Below are 17,503 nucleotides of genomic sequence, written 5' to 3' on the forward strand. Positions count from 1 at the left end.
CCTCTCCAGATAAAAGAATCCCTGTGGACTAGTGTGCGGCCCCTAGACCTTGTTCTGCTCCACACTGGAGTGGCTGCTGCTACCCAAGGGAAGGAGGAGGCCCAAGAGGCAAGAGACAGAGGGCAAGTGAGTGGTTTAAAAGCCCGCTACTTGACACTAGGACTTAACACCAAACATGAACTACCACTATAATACCACAAAATAAAAGCCATTAAGGAAAAGCTCTCCCAGCTGGGCTGCAGCTGGTTTGGGCAGGTCTGGGTACGCATCTACCTTGCTAATGGCGCTGATACGCTCAGGGCTGGGCTGAGCTTCTACAGGGCAGACACGAGCCAGTGGTATCTGGATTCAGTCTGAGGGCCTGCTGAGGATCACTGGGTCAGCAAGATTTTAGAGGCAGGGCCTGGGGTGGGATACTTAGTGATATTTAGGAGAATCAAAGACTGCAGCCAACAGAAGACCTTCTGCTTGGTCAGGGACTTGTAGTCTTTTGCCCTTTTGTACTTGGCCTCCCACACCTGCTGGCTTCTGTTCTAGGCAGGAAAAGCGATGTGAAACCTGCCAGCCACGGGCAGTATGATGAGGAGAGACAGCGTGACTGCCACCAAGTCCAGGGCACCACCTGGCGCCCATGAGGGCTGAGGCCACCTCACTCCAAGAAGGGGACCTACTCAATGGAAAAGAAAGCCTGCTCCTGTCAGGAGGAGCCTCTGAATCCCTGCTGCAAACACAAACCCCTTTCCCACCTGGTCAGCCAGGGGTAGTATTTACTTCCAGTACTTGTCTCTAGAAAGCGCTCTTCCTCAGGCTGGTCAGATAAACCTGGAGAGGCAATCAGCAGGGCATGGAAGAGGGGCGGGAGGAAAGAGCCATGCAGATGGACCCACTAGCTAGGGCGACTGGGAAGAATTACACGCGGGGGCCTGGTGTGTGTCAGGCGGCTCCACACTCCTCCCAAACACACTCAGGAGCACGCAGGGGTGCTGGCTAGGCTGCTGCAGTTGCTACTTGATCTCTTCAGCCAGAAGACTGAAAATCTTCTCTCAGGTCAAAGCCAAGAGGATGTTCCAGAGCTTGGCTAAGGCACCGTATACCAAATGGCCACCTGTACCTGAGGGCCGAACTCTAACTGGAAGCAAACTGCAACCACCCAGGTTAACAGTGTTAATAAGCTGAAGGAATGAATCAGCGCTCGAGAGCCACGCGTACTGTTATGTACACAGAAAGTTCTGTACCTCTGTACCTCTCACCGAAAGCATGAGGTTTACTTACACTTATAGAATTGCTGAGCTGTTTCACCTTCTGCTCTAGTTGTTCTCGTTCTTGTTTTAAATCTGAACTCCATTTAAGTAATTTCTGTTTTTCTTCTTCTTTTGCTGGGAAAAAAGAAAAAGGAACTTGTTTTTGACAATAAATTCTTTGAAAAGGCCGCCATGTTCAGAAGGCTTGCCAAAGAAGATATCTTCCCCAAAGCTCCCCAAGCCCCACAGCCAGTGCACAGAACCTGCCCACTAAGACTCTCCCTTTTATATGTAAAGGGACGCTAAGAAAACTGTCCCTGGCTTGGGCCTGGCTTTACATAAATATCACTTCTCATTTTTCCCCCCCAAGGAAGTGCTACAACAAACTTTTTATTTCGTTCAATAAAAGCTTTTCATTTTTAACTTTATAGTTCCTTTTGAAAACGAAACAAATACTGTCTCCTAGTACTTGTCTGTTTATTTTTTTAAACAAAGGGAGGCTTATACAAAAGGCAGTATGGATAATTCTTTACCTGCTTTATAGGCAATATAGGAATGAACAATTGCTAAAGTTCCAGGCCATGGAATTGCTTCTTCCTTCTTCAGCATCTGAAAAGATTTTTAGAATTTTACCCTTGAGAAAGATATATAAACACACATCCACTGTGTGGTAACAAGCAACAGTGTCTGTAGCTATTGGCAGACAAAATCCAGGAAGGATTTACGGTGGCAGTGTTGCAAAACCCTGGTCTATAGTTTCTGGACTACAAAGTCCCAGTTTATCAGCCTGAAAGAATGAGGGTCAATGGCAGGAAGAGCCAAGCCACCTGAGCCCTGGCTTAGAAAGAGGCTGGGAGCTGGCTAGGCATTCCCATCTTTTCATGCCTGCTACACGACCCCCAACTACTCCCAACCAGCAGAAACATCAGCACACAAGCTGCAGGTCTGCCTAATGGCAGCAGCCACTGGCAGCTTCGTCCTTCACCCGACATGGGCTGCCTGTCGCAATTTTAGCTTATATGTGCCTCAAAGACAGCCTGACCAAGGAAATTAAGTATCAGCTCCAAGTACTGAAGTATAATCTAGACCCCGAGTAGAAGATTATCAGAGGGTCACAAAGCAGCATCAGGAAGAGAACAGAGAGAACTGTCTCTGCTACATCATGGAGACAGTAAGGGTGAGGACCAAGATTTAAAGGGGAAAACCAGAATTCCCTCAACTCAGGATTCCAAAGAACCGAGCAGGACCCCAAAGCTTGCTGAGCTACTGGGCTTATTATCTATGTAATATTTATACTTTTGCCTACTTCCAAAAAGGTCTCAAGACAGCTTATAATAAAAACATAAAGACATAAAGATACATGGATAGTTTAAATAAAAAATCAGAAACCAAACAGAAAAGGAAGGGAAGAGGCTTTCTCTTCTTTCAAATCCATGAAATATTAAGACAGTACTTTTATAGTTAGTTCTCTGATCCTGATGATGACACAGGTTAAAAGTAAAACTGCTCTTATTTGAATTAAATGATCAATTGGGCAGTTCCCTTTAAGGATTTTATTTCCAGAGTTTCAAGCATATGCTGAGTTTGGACCATTTTTAGAGAATGAGGCAGACAGTCTTATGGACTTTTAAGGGTAAAGGTAATGAAAAGATAAGTCATTTCAGATAGAGGGAAGCAGTTAGGGTCTCTCCACCTGTACATGAGTCACTGCCTCATGAACAGAGAACCTCTGAGAGGAGGGATGCTGTGGGGGTGAGTGCTGTGCTGTGAACAGGGCAGATGTGGCTCGGAGAACTACTGGAGAGGAAAGAGACTCAGCCATTCCCTCAGCTTAGAGGGGAAAGGAGGTCCTTCTCCTCCTCTGTCCCTCACCCTTTCTGACCCACCCACAGTACCTGGTCCTGACATCTGGGACAGATCCACATGCCCTTGGGAATCGTTTTCAGAGGAGGGTCCAAGCAGTCCAGATGATATACACGGGAACACGTGTCACACATCAGCAACTGGCCACTTTTTCTGCAAACACTGCAAAAATCCTCATGGATATCACCCTATGAAATTGAGAGGAAAGGTAAGAGAAAGGACAAAAAGGTAAAATTGGAATGTTAACGTACACATTCTGGATACATATAAATGTTTTCGGACAATCAGCTGTGCCCCTCCAACTCATTGCAAGAGTGTTCAAGAAAAGCAGAAATTACCAACGGTGCAAGCCTGCTCTACAGAGTTGAGGTTCCCCAGGTGGGGCTAGTATTCTTAACCTTAAAGTAGAGTTTACAAGCAACTGTAACTGTGGGGTCACCTAGGCCAAAATTAGCTTTACAGGTAATAACTCAGCATTTAAGTTTTGGTACAGTCCAACTCACAAATCATAAAGTTTAAAGACATTGAAATCCATTCATCATTTCCCATCATCAATGGGAAAGAAGACAGACAAGAAATGGAGGTTTTCGCTAAACTCTTTACTTGCTCTGGGAGAAAAACTATAGCCAAAGTTCAAATAGGAAAGTATTAAGTCAGGAGCAAAGTAAACTCCTATGAGTTTTCTAACATGAAGAATTAAAAAAGCCAAACAGCTGAGAGTGTTCTCTTAAAACCAGTATTTGGCATTTGCTGTTCAATGGACCGTTCTATTCCGGGAGGCTTTATTCCTCCCTGTAAAATGCTTCACCAGATAGATAAAGAAGAGCAGCCTAAGTGCACTCTGCTAGTCTCTCCCGCCTCCATGAGTGATGGTTCTGGTACTCAGGCGAGTCTGTGGGAGCCCTCTCAACAAAAGGCACCATCAGAAAAAAGCAGATCTATTTAAAATTTAGACAGAACATATTAAAAAAACACGAGGTATTAAAGAGGTGTTTTTCAGTAAGTCAATCCCTGGCCTGTTCTCTAAACAGGATTAACGCTGTTGATAAGGACACCAGGAAAGGGAAGACTGAAGGGTCAGGCCAGAGGTTAACTAACAAGGCAGCACCTCAGCTTGGAGGAGACCCCGGCCTTTTCACTTCCAATGTGTTGTTTTAGAATTCCAGGCTATTCTGACAGAAGGCCTAATACAGAAATTTTGCACAAGAAGCAATGATACAGAAAGCGATGCCCAGTTCTTCCTTTCTATGATATAACCCTTCAACCACGATTGCTGAAAGGAACATATCTTCCCAGACCTACTATTTCTATCCAAAGGAAAGGAAAGGAACTATCTGGCAGTATCTACATATCTAGGGTATCTGGTGGCCCAGAAAACTGGCTGCAAAAAGTTGTAAGCTACTTCAAAGTGTGGATGGATGTTAATCTCTTTTAGTAAGACAATGTTACCTCTGGGCAGTCAAAAAATAAGATACTTAGTACATGTGTAAGAATACTACATAAGAATGCAGCCTAACAGTGTAACTTCAAGGCACCGAAAGATGTTAAGGTTTCATCCCTAGATTAACTGTGACTTTCTTCTTAAAATCAGCCTGAGGGTGGCTCTCCTCTAGAGACCTAGTCTTTTTTGAACCTTCGCCCCATGTTGTAAGTCTGCATCTTTAATAAGTTTATAATAATTTTATGGCTTCAGAAACTCTTTTACACGAACCACAGGTACAATTATCACTGATGAAGTAAATGAGACAAACTGGACATCTTATTCCAAATACCTATCTTATTTGTTGGGTAAAGAGCTCTGCTCACTTTCCTTTGCTCCAGAGTAAGGAGAACATCAGGAAGTGGAAGGTGGAGAGTACATAAAATAAAGGTTAAATAATTTCTTTCAATTTCCTAAAGGAAAGAAAACTTCTATCCTATTTACATATCCTGTAGCAGCAGTTCATAATCTTTTCAGTGTCAGGACCCCTTAGTAACACTTAAAATTACTAACCACCTCAAAGTGCTTTTGCTTAGGTGAGTTGAATCTATTGCTATTTATTGTACTAGAAGTTTTAAAACTTTTTTATTTTGAAATAAATAACAGAATCACAGGAAGTTACAAAAATCATGTATTGAAGAATGTTAAAATCCAAGAACACACAAGGGCACATTCAGTTAGCCCTCAGAGTGCTATCACCACTTATCATGTAGTACCTGGAAAACCCCACTGTCCTACTTTTGAGAAAATGAGAATGAAAATGGCAAAGAATATTTTGGTATTATCATGAAAATATTTTTGATTTTATATTTTGATTGATATTATATTTTAAAATACATAAAATTATATTTTATATTTTGACCCCCTGTAAGAGTCTCAGTATCATACCCAGACCACAGATTGAGAACTACTGCCCAAAGAAATGAATATAAAATGCCAAGATATGTATTTCATCCACGCAGAATTGGTTCTTTGCTTAAAGAGAGCAGAGGAAGTCCCACAGAGTTGCTGCACCAGGTCCAAAGGGTTAGGCTTTGGTGACTGACCAAATTACTACCATAAACCAAATAGTAAGTTGAATGATGGCTGACCCACAATCCTTTGCTGGGAGCTAAAGATGTATGTTTTTTGGAAACACCCTGGCTGTATCAATTGCAACTTCATCATCTGCTAAACAAATTTTATAACTGTGTCAACATATCTTCCCTTCCCATAAAAATGATGATAGTGGCAACAAGATACATCCTAAAGATTAGTGACCGGCTGGGTCTTATATTACCAACTCCTTCTAGATGGTTACTGATCCCCAGGAAATGCCTGCCTCTCAACTGTGATTGTTTAATTAACATTGCTGGGGCTTACGCTACCCAGCAGCAAACACAGAGCCCTGTGTGTTGATTTTAATCACTGCCACTGTTGGGACACTGTAAAAGTAGAAGTCAATTATCTTTAAAGAAAATCCATTCCACTAGGTTTAACCGAGAAAGTTCTCAACATATTTAATGGTTTTAGAAAAGCTTTCTTTTACCTTTCGATTCCTGAAAAGAACAAAGTTTCCATTTTAAGAGGAAACCTGGCAAAAGCATTTAGTTGGTGATTTGATCCGAGTGTATCCTTCGGGTTCAGTCTCTCAAAGAAAATCATAAACCTCCTCAGCCAAAAGTCACAAAAAGGAAAAACAACATCTTTAGCGAAGACACTCACTTGCAGACCCACAATCATCTGTTCCCCAGCATCTGTGCATCGCCTTGCAAAGGATCCCTACCAGGAAGCCATGAGCTGGCAATACCTCGGCAATGCTTCAACTGAGGAAAACGGAGATAATCTTTGGTGCAAACAAAGTTTCTGACAGGGACTCCTGGTGCTCATTAACAGGACAGGTAGAAAACCTGTGTCAATCACTAATGCCAAAAACCAATGCTGAATCTTGAGAGCAAGACTGGGTCTGTAGCCACTAGCTATTGTCCAAGGAAGGAAACCTGCCCGAGAACTCTTCTATGACCCTGGTCCTCCGAAGATGACACTTCCTTTGTTGTTTCTGGAACCGTAACTCAGGATGTGCATACGGTATGCTTTTGCTCTTTGGAGAGGGGTAGACCTAATTATTAAGTACTAAGAAGCTTCAAGTTCAAGGGATTTTACCTGAAGACGATCCTAAAGACAAGCTCTGTAATTCACAAAAGAACTGGGATGTGCACAAAATGTAACTCTTGGTTTCCCTCCTCAAACCTGCTCATCTTCCAGTAAATGGCAGCTTTATCCTTTCAGTTGTTTAGGCCAAAACCTTTGGCTATTCTCTTTTTCTCACATCCCCTTATCTAATTCTGCTGGCTCTTCAAAATAAATGCAGACCCCATCAGTTTTTTCCATCTCTACTTCCGCCATTCAATCGGGCCAAGTCATCGTGAGCTCTTCCCAGGATGACTGCAACAGCCTCCTAACTGGTCTTCCTGCTCCCATCCTATCCTCCCCACAGTCTCTTCTCCGTTGTCAGACACAGTGATCACTCTAAAATCCAAGCCAATTTTGCAAACGCCTTAAAAATAATAAATGCACAGGACAGATCATATCTTGGGTCACAAATCAAGCCCTGGTAAATTTAAGAAAATTGAAATCGTATCAAGTATCTTTTCCGACCACAACGCTATGAGACTAGATATCAATTACAGGGAAAAAGCTGTAAAAAACACAAACACATGGAGGCTAAACAACACACTACTAAATAACCAAGAGATCACTGAAGAAATCAAAGAGAAATCAAAAAATACCTAGAAACAAATGACAATGAAAACACGATGACCCAAAACCTATGCGATGCAGCAAAAGCAGTTCTCAGAGGGAGGCTTATAGCAATACAATCCTACCTCAAGAAACATCTCAAATAAACAACCTAACTTTACACGTAAAGCAATTAAGAGAAAGAAGAACAAAAAACCCCCAAAGTTAGCAGAAGGAAAGAAATCATAAAGATCAGCTCAGAAATAAATGAAAAAGAAATGAAGAAAACAATAGCAGAGATCAATAAAAGTAAAAGCTGGTTCTTTGAGAAGATAAACAAAATTGATAAACCTTTAGCCAGACTCATCAAGAAAAAAAAGGAGAAGACTCAAATCAACACAATTAGAAATGAAAAAGGAGACGGCACAACTGACACTGCAGAAATACAAAGAATCATGAGAGATTAATACAAGGAACTCTATGCCAATAAAATGGACAACCTGGAAGAAATGGACAAATCCTTAGAAAAGCACAACGTTCTGAGACTGAACCAGGAAGAAATAGAAAATATAAACAGACCAATCACCAGCAGAGAAATTGAAACTGGGATTAAAAATCTTCCAACAGACAAAAGCCCAGGACCAGATGGCTTCACAGGCGAATTCTATCAAACATTTAGAGAAGAGCTAACACCTATCCTTCGCAAACTCTTCCAAAATATAGCAGAGGGAGGAACACTCCCAAACTCATTCTATGAGGCCACCATCACCCTGATACTAAAACCAGACAATGATGTCACAAACAAAGAAAACTACAGGCCAGTATCAGTGTTGAACACAGATACAAAAATCCTCAACAAAATACTAGCAAACAGAATCCAACAGCACATTAAGAGGATCATACACCATGATCAAGGGGGGTTTATCCCAGGGATGCAAGGATTCTTCAATATACGCAAATCAATCAATGTGATACAACATATTAACAAATTGAAGGGTAAAAACCATATGATCATCTCAATAGATGCAGAAAAAGCTTTCGACAAAATTCAACACCCATTTATGATAAAAACCCTCCAGAAAGTAGGCATAGAGGGAACTTACATCAACATAATAAAGGCCATATATGACAAACCCACAGCCAACATCATTCTCAGTGGTGAAAAACTGAAACCATTTCCATTAAGCTCAGGAAAAAGACAAGCTTGCCCACTCTCACCACTACTATTCAACACAGTTTTGGAAGTTTTAGCCACAGCAATCAGAGAAGAAGAAGAAATGGAATGCAAATTGGAAAAAAAAGAAGTAAAACTGTCACTGTTTGCAGATGACATGACACTATGCACAGAGAATCCTAAAGATGCTACCAGAAAACTACTAGAGCTAATCAATGAATTTGGTAAAGGAGCAGGATACAAAATTAATGCACAGAAATCTCTTGCATTCCTATACACTAATGATGAAAAATCTGAAAGAGAAATTAAGGAAAGTCTCCCATTTACCACTGCTACAAAAAGAATAAAATACCTAAGAATAAACCTACCTAAGGAGACAAAGGACCTGTATGCAGAAAACTATGAGACACTGATGAAAGAACTTAAAGATAATACAAACAGATGGAGAGATATACCATGTTGTTGGACTGGAAGAATCAACATTGTGGAAATGACTATACTACCCAAAGCAACCTACAGATTCAATTCAATCTCTATCAAACTACCAATGGCATTTTTCACAGAATTAGAACAAAAAATTTCACAATTTGTATGGAAACACAAAAGACCCTGAATAGCCAAAGCAATCTTGAGAAAGAAAAACAGAGCTGGAGGAATCAGGCTCCCGGACTTCAGACTACACTACAAAGCTACAGTAATCAAGACAGTATGGTACTGGCACCAAAAAAGAAATGCAGATCAGTGGAACAGGATAGAAAGCCCAGAGATAAACCCAGGCACATATGGTCACCTTCTCTTTGATAAAGGAGGCAAGAATATACAATGGAGAAAAGACAGCCTCTTCAATAAGTGGTGCTGGGAAAACTGGACAGCTACATGTAAAAGAATGAAATTAGAACACTCCCTAACACCATACACAAAAATAAACTCCAAATGGATTAAAGACCTAAATGTAAGGCCAGACACTATAAAACTTTTAGAGGAAAACATAGGCAGAACACTCTATGACATAAATTGCAACAAGATCGTTTTTGACCCACCTCCTAGAGAAAGGGAAATAAAAACAAACAAAAGAAAAACAAATGGGACCTAATGAAACTTAAAAGCTTTTGCACAGCAAAGGAAACCATAAACAAGATGAAAAGACAACCCTCAGAATGGGAGAAAATATTTGCAAATGAAGCAAATGACAAAGGATTAAACTCCACAATATACAAGCAGCTCGTGCAGCTCAATATCAAAAAAACAAACAACCCAATCCAAAAATGGGCAGAAGACCTAAACAGACATTTCTCCAAAGAAGATATACAGATTGCCAACAAACACATGGAAGGATACTCAACATCACTAATCATTAGAGAAAGGCAAATGAAAACTACAACGAGGTATCACCTCACACCGGTCAGAATGGCCATCATCAAGAAGTCTACAAACAATAAATGCTGGAGAGGGTGTGGAGAAAAGGGAACCCTCTTGCACTGTTGGTGGGAATGTAAATTGATACAGCCACTATGGAGAACAGTATGGAGGTTCTTTAAAAAACTAAAAAGAGGGGCTTCCCTGGTGGCGCAGTGGCTGAGAATCTGCCTGCTAATGCAGGGGACACAGGTTCGAGCCCTGGTCTGGGAGGATCCCACATGCCGTGGAGCAACTAGGCCCGTGAGCCACAACTACTGAGCCTGCGAGTCTGGAGCCTGTGCTCTGCAACGAGAGAGGCCGCGATAGCGAGAGGCCCGCGGACCACGATGAAGAGTGGCCCCCACTTGCCACAACTAGAGAAAGCCCTCACACAGAAATGAAGACGCAACACAGCAAAAATAAATATTAATTAATTAATAAACTCCTACCCCCAACATCTTCTTTAAAAAAAAAACTAAAAAGAGAACTACCATACGACCCCACAATCCCACTACTGGGCATATACCCTGAGAAAACCGTAATTCAAAAAGAGTCATGTACCACAATGTTCACTGCAGCACTGTTTACAATAGCCAGGACATGGAAGCAACCTAAGTATCGATCGACAGATGAATGGATAAAGATGTGGCACAAATATACAATGGAGTATTACTCAGCCATAAAAAGAAACGAAGTTGAGTTATTTGTAGTGAGGTGGATGGACATAGAGTCTGTCATACAGAGTGAAGTAAGTCAGAAAGAGAAAAACAAATACCGTGTGCTAACACATATATATGGAATCTAAAAAAAAAAAAAGGCTCTGAAGAATCTAGGGGCAGGACAGGAATAAAGATGTAGACGTAGAGAGTGGACTAGAGGACACGGGGTGGGGGAAGGTAAGCTGGGACGAAGTGAGAGCGTGTCATGGACATATATACACTACCAAATGTAAAATAAATAGCTAGTGGGAAGCAGCTGCATCTCACAGGGAGATCAGCTCGGTGCTTTGTGACCACCTAGAGGCGTGGGATAGGGAGGGTGGGAGGGAGACGCAAGAGGGAGGGGATATGGGGATATATGTATAAGTACAGCTGATTCACTTTGTTATACAGCAGAAACTAACACACCATTGTAAAGCTATTATACGCCGATAAAGATGTTAAAAAAAAATAAATGCAGGTAAGAACCTTCAAAGGCTGCTAAAACCACTAAGTTTGCTGGGGAACTGGATATTTTTATAGACTCGTCACTATCTTCACCTAAGGAAACAGGCATCTTTAGGATTAGAGATATCTGATTGAGTCTATCTTAAGAGATGAAAGCTAATATCACCAACAATGGGACAGATGGACAACATGTGCCTCTTGTGATGCACTGAGAATCAGTGCATCATCAGGTATTTGGTGCTCCTACAAAAATGCATACCCTGAATCTATTCTTGAGAAAACAATCAGATCATCCAAATGGAGGGACACTCTATACAGCAACTGGCCTATCTTTTAAAAAATGTCAGTGTCACGAAGGACAAAGACAGGCTGAGAAACTGTTCCAGAGTAAGGAGACTAAAGACAAAACACCATAAAAATTAATGTCAAGAGTGATCTTGGGTTGGATCCTGGAGCAGAAAAAACAAAGTGCCACTCAGGCATTTATTGAGATAATTGGAGAAATCTGAAGATGGGCTGTATGCTATACAAATAATGTTTTGTCATATTAAATTTCCTCAATTTCATAACTGCATTGTGGCTACGTCAGAGACTGTCTTTGTTTTTAGGAGATATACACGGAAGTATTTTGGGTGAAGATTCATGATGTCTTCAACTTCTTAACTAGATCAGCAAAACAAGCGTGTGGTGGTGGGAAGTAGCATATGTGGCGAAATTGTAACAATCGGTGAATCTAGGAGGAGGGTATATATTCCTTCCTTGTGTTGTTGTTGCAACTTTTCTGTAGGTTTGGAAATTTTCAAAATAAAAAGTGAAAAGTAACGTCACTCCTCTACTTAAAACTCTGGAGCATCTCCCATCTCACTCAGAGTAAAAGCTACAAGACCCTGCGAGACGGGCCCTGCCCTCTGAGGTCTCCTCTCCCACTGCTCCTGCCTGCCCACCAAGCCCTTCTTCTCTACGCCATATACACTTCCTCCAACGAGCAGGGCTTCTGCACTGCTGTTCCCTCTGCGTGGAATGCTCTTCCCCGCCCCAGATACTCCAACATACTCCATTCCCACCAGAGAGGCTGTCTCTTACCACTCTTCATAAAACAGCAACCTCCTGCTGTAACTCCTTATGCCCCTGATTCTGTGTCAAGTATTTTTTCACAGCACTTATCATGACCTGACATTTAAATGTTCATTTGCTTATCACCTGCCTCTGGCCGTGCAATACGAGCTCCCTGAGGGCAAGGAGCTGGTTCTGTTCCCTGTTCTGTCCCCAGTCTCAACAACAGTGCATGCTCAGCAGGGCAGTGCTCAGTATTTGTTGAGTGAATTCACGGCTTTGTAAGCGCTCATTTAAAAAGAGGGCACTAGTTTGCACTCCTGCAGCCTCTGGGGGAAGGGCTACTAAGCATCTGATGCTTTTTTCAGGAGCCTGTTTCTGACCAATTCTGATGAATAAAGTTGCTTTTCGGAAAAGTTGTCTTGAATTTTACTTGAAGCAGGAAACACGGACTGCTAGGCGAATGTACACCTTTGTTCATCATCCCCACCTCCCCAAACTGACGACAGACACCTGCACACCTCTCAGTTATACGACCTGACTTCCCCACCCCATCCCCCTTCCTGAGAACTCCTTCACCGCAGATAAATTCCAGACTTTGAAAACCCTGACTGAGCCTCCTAATGTGGTCTTTAATATGATTCTCAAGGACATGGCAGGACCTGGGACCCCAGCAGAAAGCTGCCTTACGTGGCACACAGTGTCCTGTAGGGATTACTGCTGTTCCAGGGTTAGTCAAGGAGATGCAACTGGTAAGGAGACAACATATGATAACGGTTTCCCCGATTTAAGCTCTGAGAAAGAGAGTGAGCTTTTCCCAAGTTACTTACGTCTGTGGAGGTGGGGCTGGGCAGGGACACAGGCTGAACAGGTGCAGGGAAAGTGAATGTGGTCTCTGTCTTTTCATTTTCAGGGGAGTCAGGATGACTGGATGGGGGGGATGTTGGGGTTAGGGCTCCAAACCCCAGCACTGCATTGTATTTTGGAGGACGACCTACAGACCGAGAAAAGGGAACAAAAGGGAAAAAAGGGGGAGGGAAAGAAAGGGGGAAAAATGATCTTACATACCTTTGGCCAGTGTTCCTCATTGGCTAGCATGGAAAAGGAAGTGAGGTAGCAGAGAGAAGGTTAATACAACAGTCCCAAAGAGAGGAAAAGAAGCAAAGATTTAAATGTCATTCGAAACAAATGCATGAGTGTCGAAGGGAGGATAAGAGAGCCTCAGAGAATGACAGGAGATACTGGGTTATGTTAAAGGTCTTCGCCTTGGGCAGATTATAGAGACGTTCCTCAACTATGACAATTTGAGATTTCTAAGGGGAGAACAAGATATCAAAGCCCACAGGAGCCAAGGCCAGGGAGAAGAATTTATTTTCTTTTTCCATATCTTTTACATATTGTCTCCTAAGGTTTTTCTGCAATCGTTATTCTTATAATAATATTAGTGATTCTCAGTTCCCACAAACAGACTGGCTGAGGATCTCTGCTTTTCCTCTTCTCTCCTGCCCACATTTTGGTTACTTCATTGCTTGTGAGGGTAGAGAAAGGCAAAGGGAGGAGGCAAAATTCAAGTTAACTATTCTTACCCCTTCTGGCAGAGCTAGGAAGACATATGTTCTGGGAGTAGCTGGAACCTAAGAGCTAAAAAGACCTTCTGGGCTTAACAGTGAATTTAAGTAAGTCTGGACTCAGATACCCTTCCCAGTTGATCAAAAATCATCTCCCTGCTTTCCATCACAAACATTCCAGTGAACTACATGTCTTAGAACTGGGGTGTTCCAAAGTCTCAGGAAAAGCCCTGTCATCAGCAACAGCTACCAGAAAGAGCTGATTTGAGCAGAAGCATTTTGAATCAAACCTCATGGCTACAGAGAATCTACAAGTGGGCCCTAATGCGTATGGGAAGTCCAGGTCAACCACTCTTGCCTTATGATATATCTAAGTCAGGGTCCTTGTCTTCTAAGGGCCAAAGGTCATAGCTTCTAAGCTGTAAGTGATCAAAAGTGTACGCCCAGCACACCATAGGCAAAAAAAGAGCCGGAGAGGTACACAACTGCCTACGAGCACTGGTGGATGGTACGTGGGATCATGACTTTGCCAACAGTTATAATTTATATTGGAATTATGCACAGGAGTCATGATTCTGTCAGATATTACACAAACATTACCTATCTGTGTTAAACCGGCACTGTGTGCAGTACAAAGACAGATCGTACTGGTTTGCCTTTTCTAGGGTATTTAGTGCTGCTAGAAGGGTAAGTGGAAGATAAATGCTCTTTGTTTACCCACAGAAGGCACGTCCTAGGCATTGTGAATGCAGGCTTTCATCCTCTGACCTTGGCAAGAGATGCCAAGGTCTTTCTGGCTCATTTAACCCCTATCCTCCCAGCAGATGCTGTCCACTAGCAGGTCAATTAACTGTGGCTTCTGGCTGGGGGCTCCTTTCTGAGGACTGTGTCAGAGGTCACTAAAACAACCCCAAACAAAATAAAACAACAAAAGATAACCCATGACACTGGTTACTGTGGCCCAGGAATCAATATGAAACAGTGACTTAGGGATACCCATCTAAATATGTTTTGGCTTCTTGAAGGAGGGGCTGATGAAACACTAGCGTGGGTGTGCTATCTCTCTGAGGGGAAGAGACGGTAACCACTGTACCACCGGTACAGTGCTAGCCCTCCCTAAGGCAGACAGAGGGTCGGGATGACCTCCTAAGCTTCCAATGGCTCTGAGATTGCTGTGCATACACAAAAATTAGCATGCTACTCCGCTCACTCTGCAACCTTTCTAGCCTGGAACTATAATTCAAGGACACATTATCACGTGGAGAAAAGGACCTTGGGATGTATTACTGACATCAAAGAACCATTTCAGAGCCTTGTTTATAAGCTCAAACTCTGAGCTATTAAGACCTGTTTCGACCTGCATGGTGAAGGCAGTTGCTGACCTGAGAGTGAGGTGGAATGCCCGCCCTGGAAGGTCTGAAACTGGGGGACGGAGCTCTTTAGGAATTTCTGCTTTGGGAAGCCTGTTTCGACAGTGATGTTTTCTTCTTTAGTTGCAGGTGCTCTCTTCTCATAGATTCAAAATTCTCAGTGTGGCTACCTCTCTCCTTCCTGCAAAGTCTGCAGCTCACAGAAGCTTAAGAGTCGTGCTCTGTCCTCACTGGCATCAGGACAACTTAGACACTACTAAGAACACCTTGGCAACACCAGTGCTCTGTTGTGCTCAATGATGCTAAAATGCTCCCTTTTACAGGGTGTTCTGTTCATTGTGCTACTCGTCAACAGCCTGAGGGGCCTGGGGCAGAAATCCTGCAATGAGTCATTCCCCTCAGCCAGCTTTGCCCGAATCCCAGGAAGGGGAGCTTTCGATTCAGTCTACAGAACTCTCATAAGAGATCTCACTCTCTTTTCCCCCCATTCTCAGAGAACAACAACAAAACTATATTCAAGGGATATAGGAGTTAGGCTCTAGGACAATGGGAGGAGGGAGGGGAAAGAAACACAACACAGAAAGCAAAAGCAACAGCAAGGGAGAGATACAAAAAAGGTACTCACCTCTCTTCCGGGTCCCAGGATGCATTGTACTGTTCAGGTACGTGACTGCGCTCTTCTTACGCTTTCGGGATTGAAGAAAGAAAGGTGACTGGTTGAATAGCATGGTTACTACTAATCCCGGTACAAGCCAAAGACCAAGCACAGCATGCCCGTCAACATGCCAACTAGTTAGTGCTGGTCACCCAAAGGTCTCAGTGATAACTGGATTTATCGTATGTACTTGGCTCTGAAAGAATATTCCAGAGAGGTACGTCTCTGCTTCAGAAGAAAGTTGTGTTCAGATGACAGGATGAGTTAAATTTTTAAGGTAGGTGGTTTGTATCTACTTAAACTTCAGGAAAAAACTAAGGGGGAAACAGCAAATAATAAAGATGAAATAATGTCTTCAGCCAGAGAAAAAGCCATCATTTTACAGAGCTGGCCAAGCACAATCAGGGTACTGCTCGTAAGCAGCTTTTCAGACGGGAGGTGCTGAGCAAGTCCTAAATAAAACTGGAGACGTGAGGGAATGGCCAAGTGCCGGCCAGGAATACCTCTGGCTCAAAGACCGCGCCACTGTACACTGGATTTGCTGTCGTTCTTCTTTTTCGTTCTTGCCGCTTGCTTTGGATTTCTTGGGAAAGCAAAAGGTCTGGATTAGAAGAAAGGTATGAAGGACCCCCCCCAACGTAACCTCATCGTTTACTTATTGGGTTTCCCATGACAAGTCAGAAACGAGAGTAAGTCTCTCGGTTTCACTGCAGCCTCAGCGAAGGGAAGCCCGCTGCTGGGAGCAAACATGAAGGACCATCCACTCTCACCTCTTGGAAAGCAAGGCCCTGCTGTCCTACAGTGTGGCTCTCTGTGATTGAGAGCTTAACAGTAGACAACACTTGTAAAAGTTTCCTGATTTATTTTTAGATCACTGTAATATAGGTGTGGATGAACTTTACCCACAGACCTAGATTGAGTAATCATAGTTCACCATTCTTGAATTAAATCACTAGAACAGGTATAGCTTTGCAACTATTCTTAAGATTCCAATAATCTAGAGTGACTGAAAAATACAGACAAAGACTTGTCAGAGGGGCATTTGCTACTTTATGCTGCCAGGGAAAAAAAAAGTTTCTCTAAGTGAACGGAAGTCATCTTAATGCAGGCAACTAGGGAGCTTCCCCAGGACAGTAGTGTGGATAAATAATGATAGGAAGGAGAGGGGCTGAACATTAGATAGAAGGAAGGTAAGTTTATTCCAAAAAAAGAGTCCATACTGGTTGAATCATACTCTGCTTGTGTTCCAATTTTCAGTTCTAACAATAAATCAAACAACATTTTCAAGAACAAAGCCCTGGGCCAGAAGCAAGGTAGCGCCATGAATATCTTCTCTTACCTTCTAGATGGTCATGTGTTACCAACCCCAGAGACACCATGAAGGCAAGTTTCTGTGCCAGAGAAACAAAAGAAGAATATACTTCAGTGTGGGTTCTCGCAAAGTCAGCTGCATGTTCCTACTTAGACTCCTGGGGAAAGCCAGCCCAATGGCTGGTGGGTGAAAGAAGCCGGGTTCAGGTGAACAAGGAGTGGGCACCCTCCACTCTCAGCAGCTATGGAACCGCTCTGGAAGCTTTCTGATCTTACAGGGATCAAAAGAGAAGGACTGGGGCCTATATCTTCCACTCTCTCAATGGCAGAAATCAGTATCTTGAATGACCTAAGTTTTTTCCAGAAAAATTCTCAAGGAGGGAAGAGGACTTCACAATGAAGAAACCCACAGAGGGTTACAAACAGCCTCCCACACAACAAGCTCCAAATTCTAAGTACTTCATTTGTCACACCAGGTCAGGGGTTCTTATATTTTTGCTACCACT

General features: G+C 42.7%; 1 protein-coding gene across 4 annotated transcripts in view; it reads right to left on the reverse strand.

Annotated features, from left to right (window-relative positions):
- The window catches only part of PHF21A (PHD finger protein 21A), a 194,496-nt gene that overhangs the window by 4,994 nt on the left and 171,999 nt on the right, over positions 1 to 17,503 (reverse strand). For 3 of the 4 annotated variants that reach the window (XM_060018785.1, XM_060018784.1, XM_060018782.1), the window contains 7 exons: positions 17,026 to 17,077; positions 16,190 to 16,269; positions 15,657 to 15,717; positions 12,924 to 13,087; positions 3,137 to 3,292; positions 1,775 to 1,850; positions 1,273 to 1,376 (listed from right to left, as the gene is read on the reverse strand). In XM_060018785.1, the coding sequence (XP_059874768.1) occupies positions 1,273 to 1,376; positions 1,775 to 1,850; positions 3,137 to 3,292; positions 12,924 to 13,087; positions 15,657 to 15,717; positions 16,190 to 16,269; positions 17,026 to 17,077 (693 nt within the window). Of the gene's footprint in view, positions 1 to 1,272; positions 1,377 to 1,774; positions 1,851 to 3,136; positions 3,293 to 12,923; positions 13,088 to 13,161; positions 13,185 to 15,656; positions 15,718 to 16,189; positions 16,270 to 17,025; positions 17,078 to 17,503 lie in introns of all 4 variants that reach the window. The other variant, XM_060018786.1, reaches the window with a different exon arrangement.

This window comes from Delphinus delphis, chromosome 8 (genome assembly GCF_949987515.2).
Source record: "Delphinus delphis chromosome 8, mDelDel1.2, whole genome shotgun sequence".
In the NCBI taxonomy this organism is placed as follows: Eukaryota; Metazoa; Chordata; class Mammalia; order Artiodactyla; family Delphinidae; genus Delphinus; species Delphinus delphis.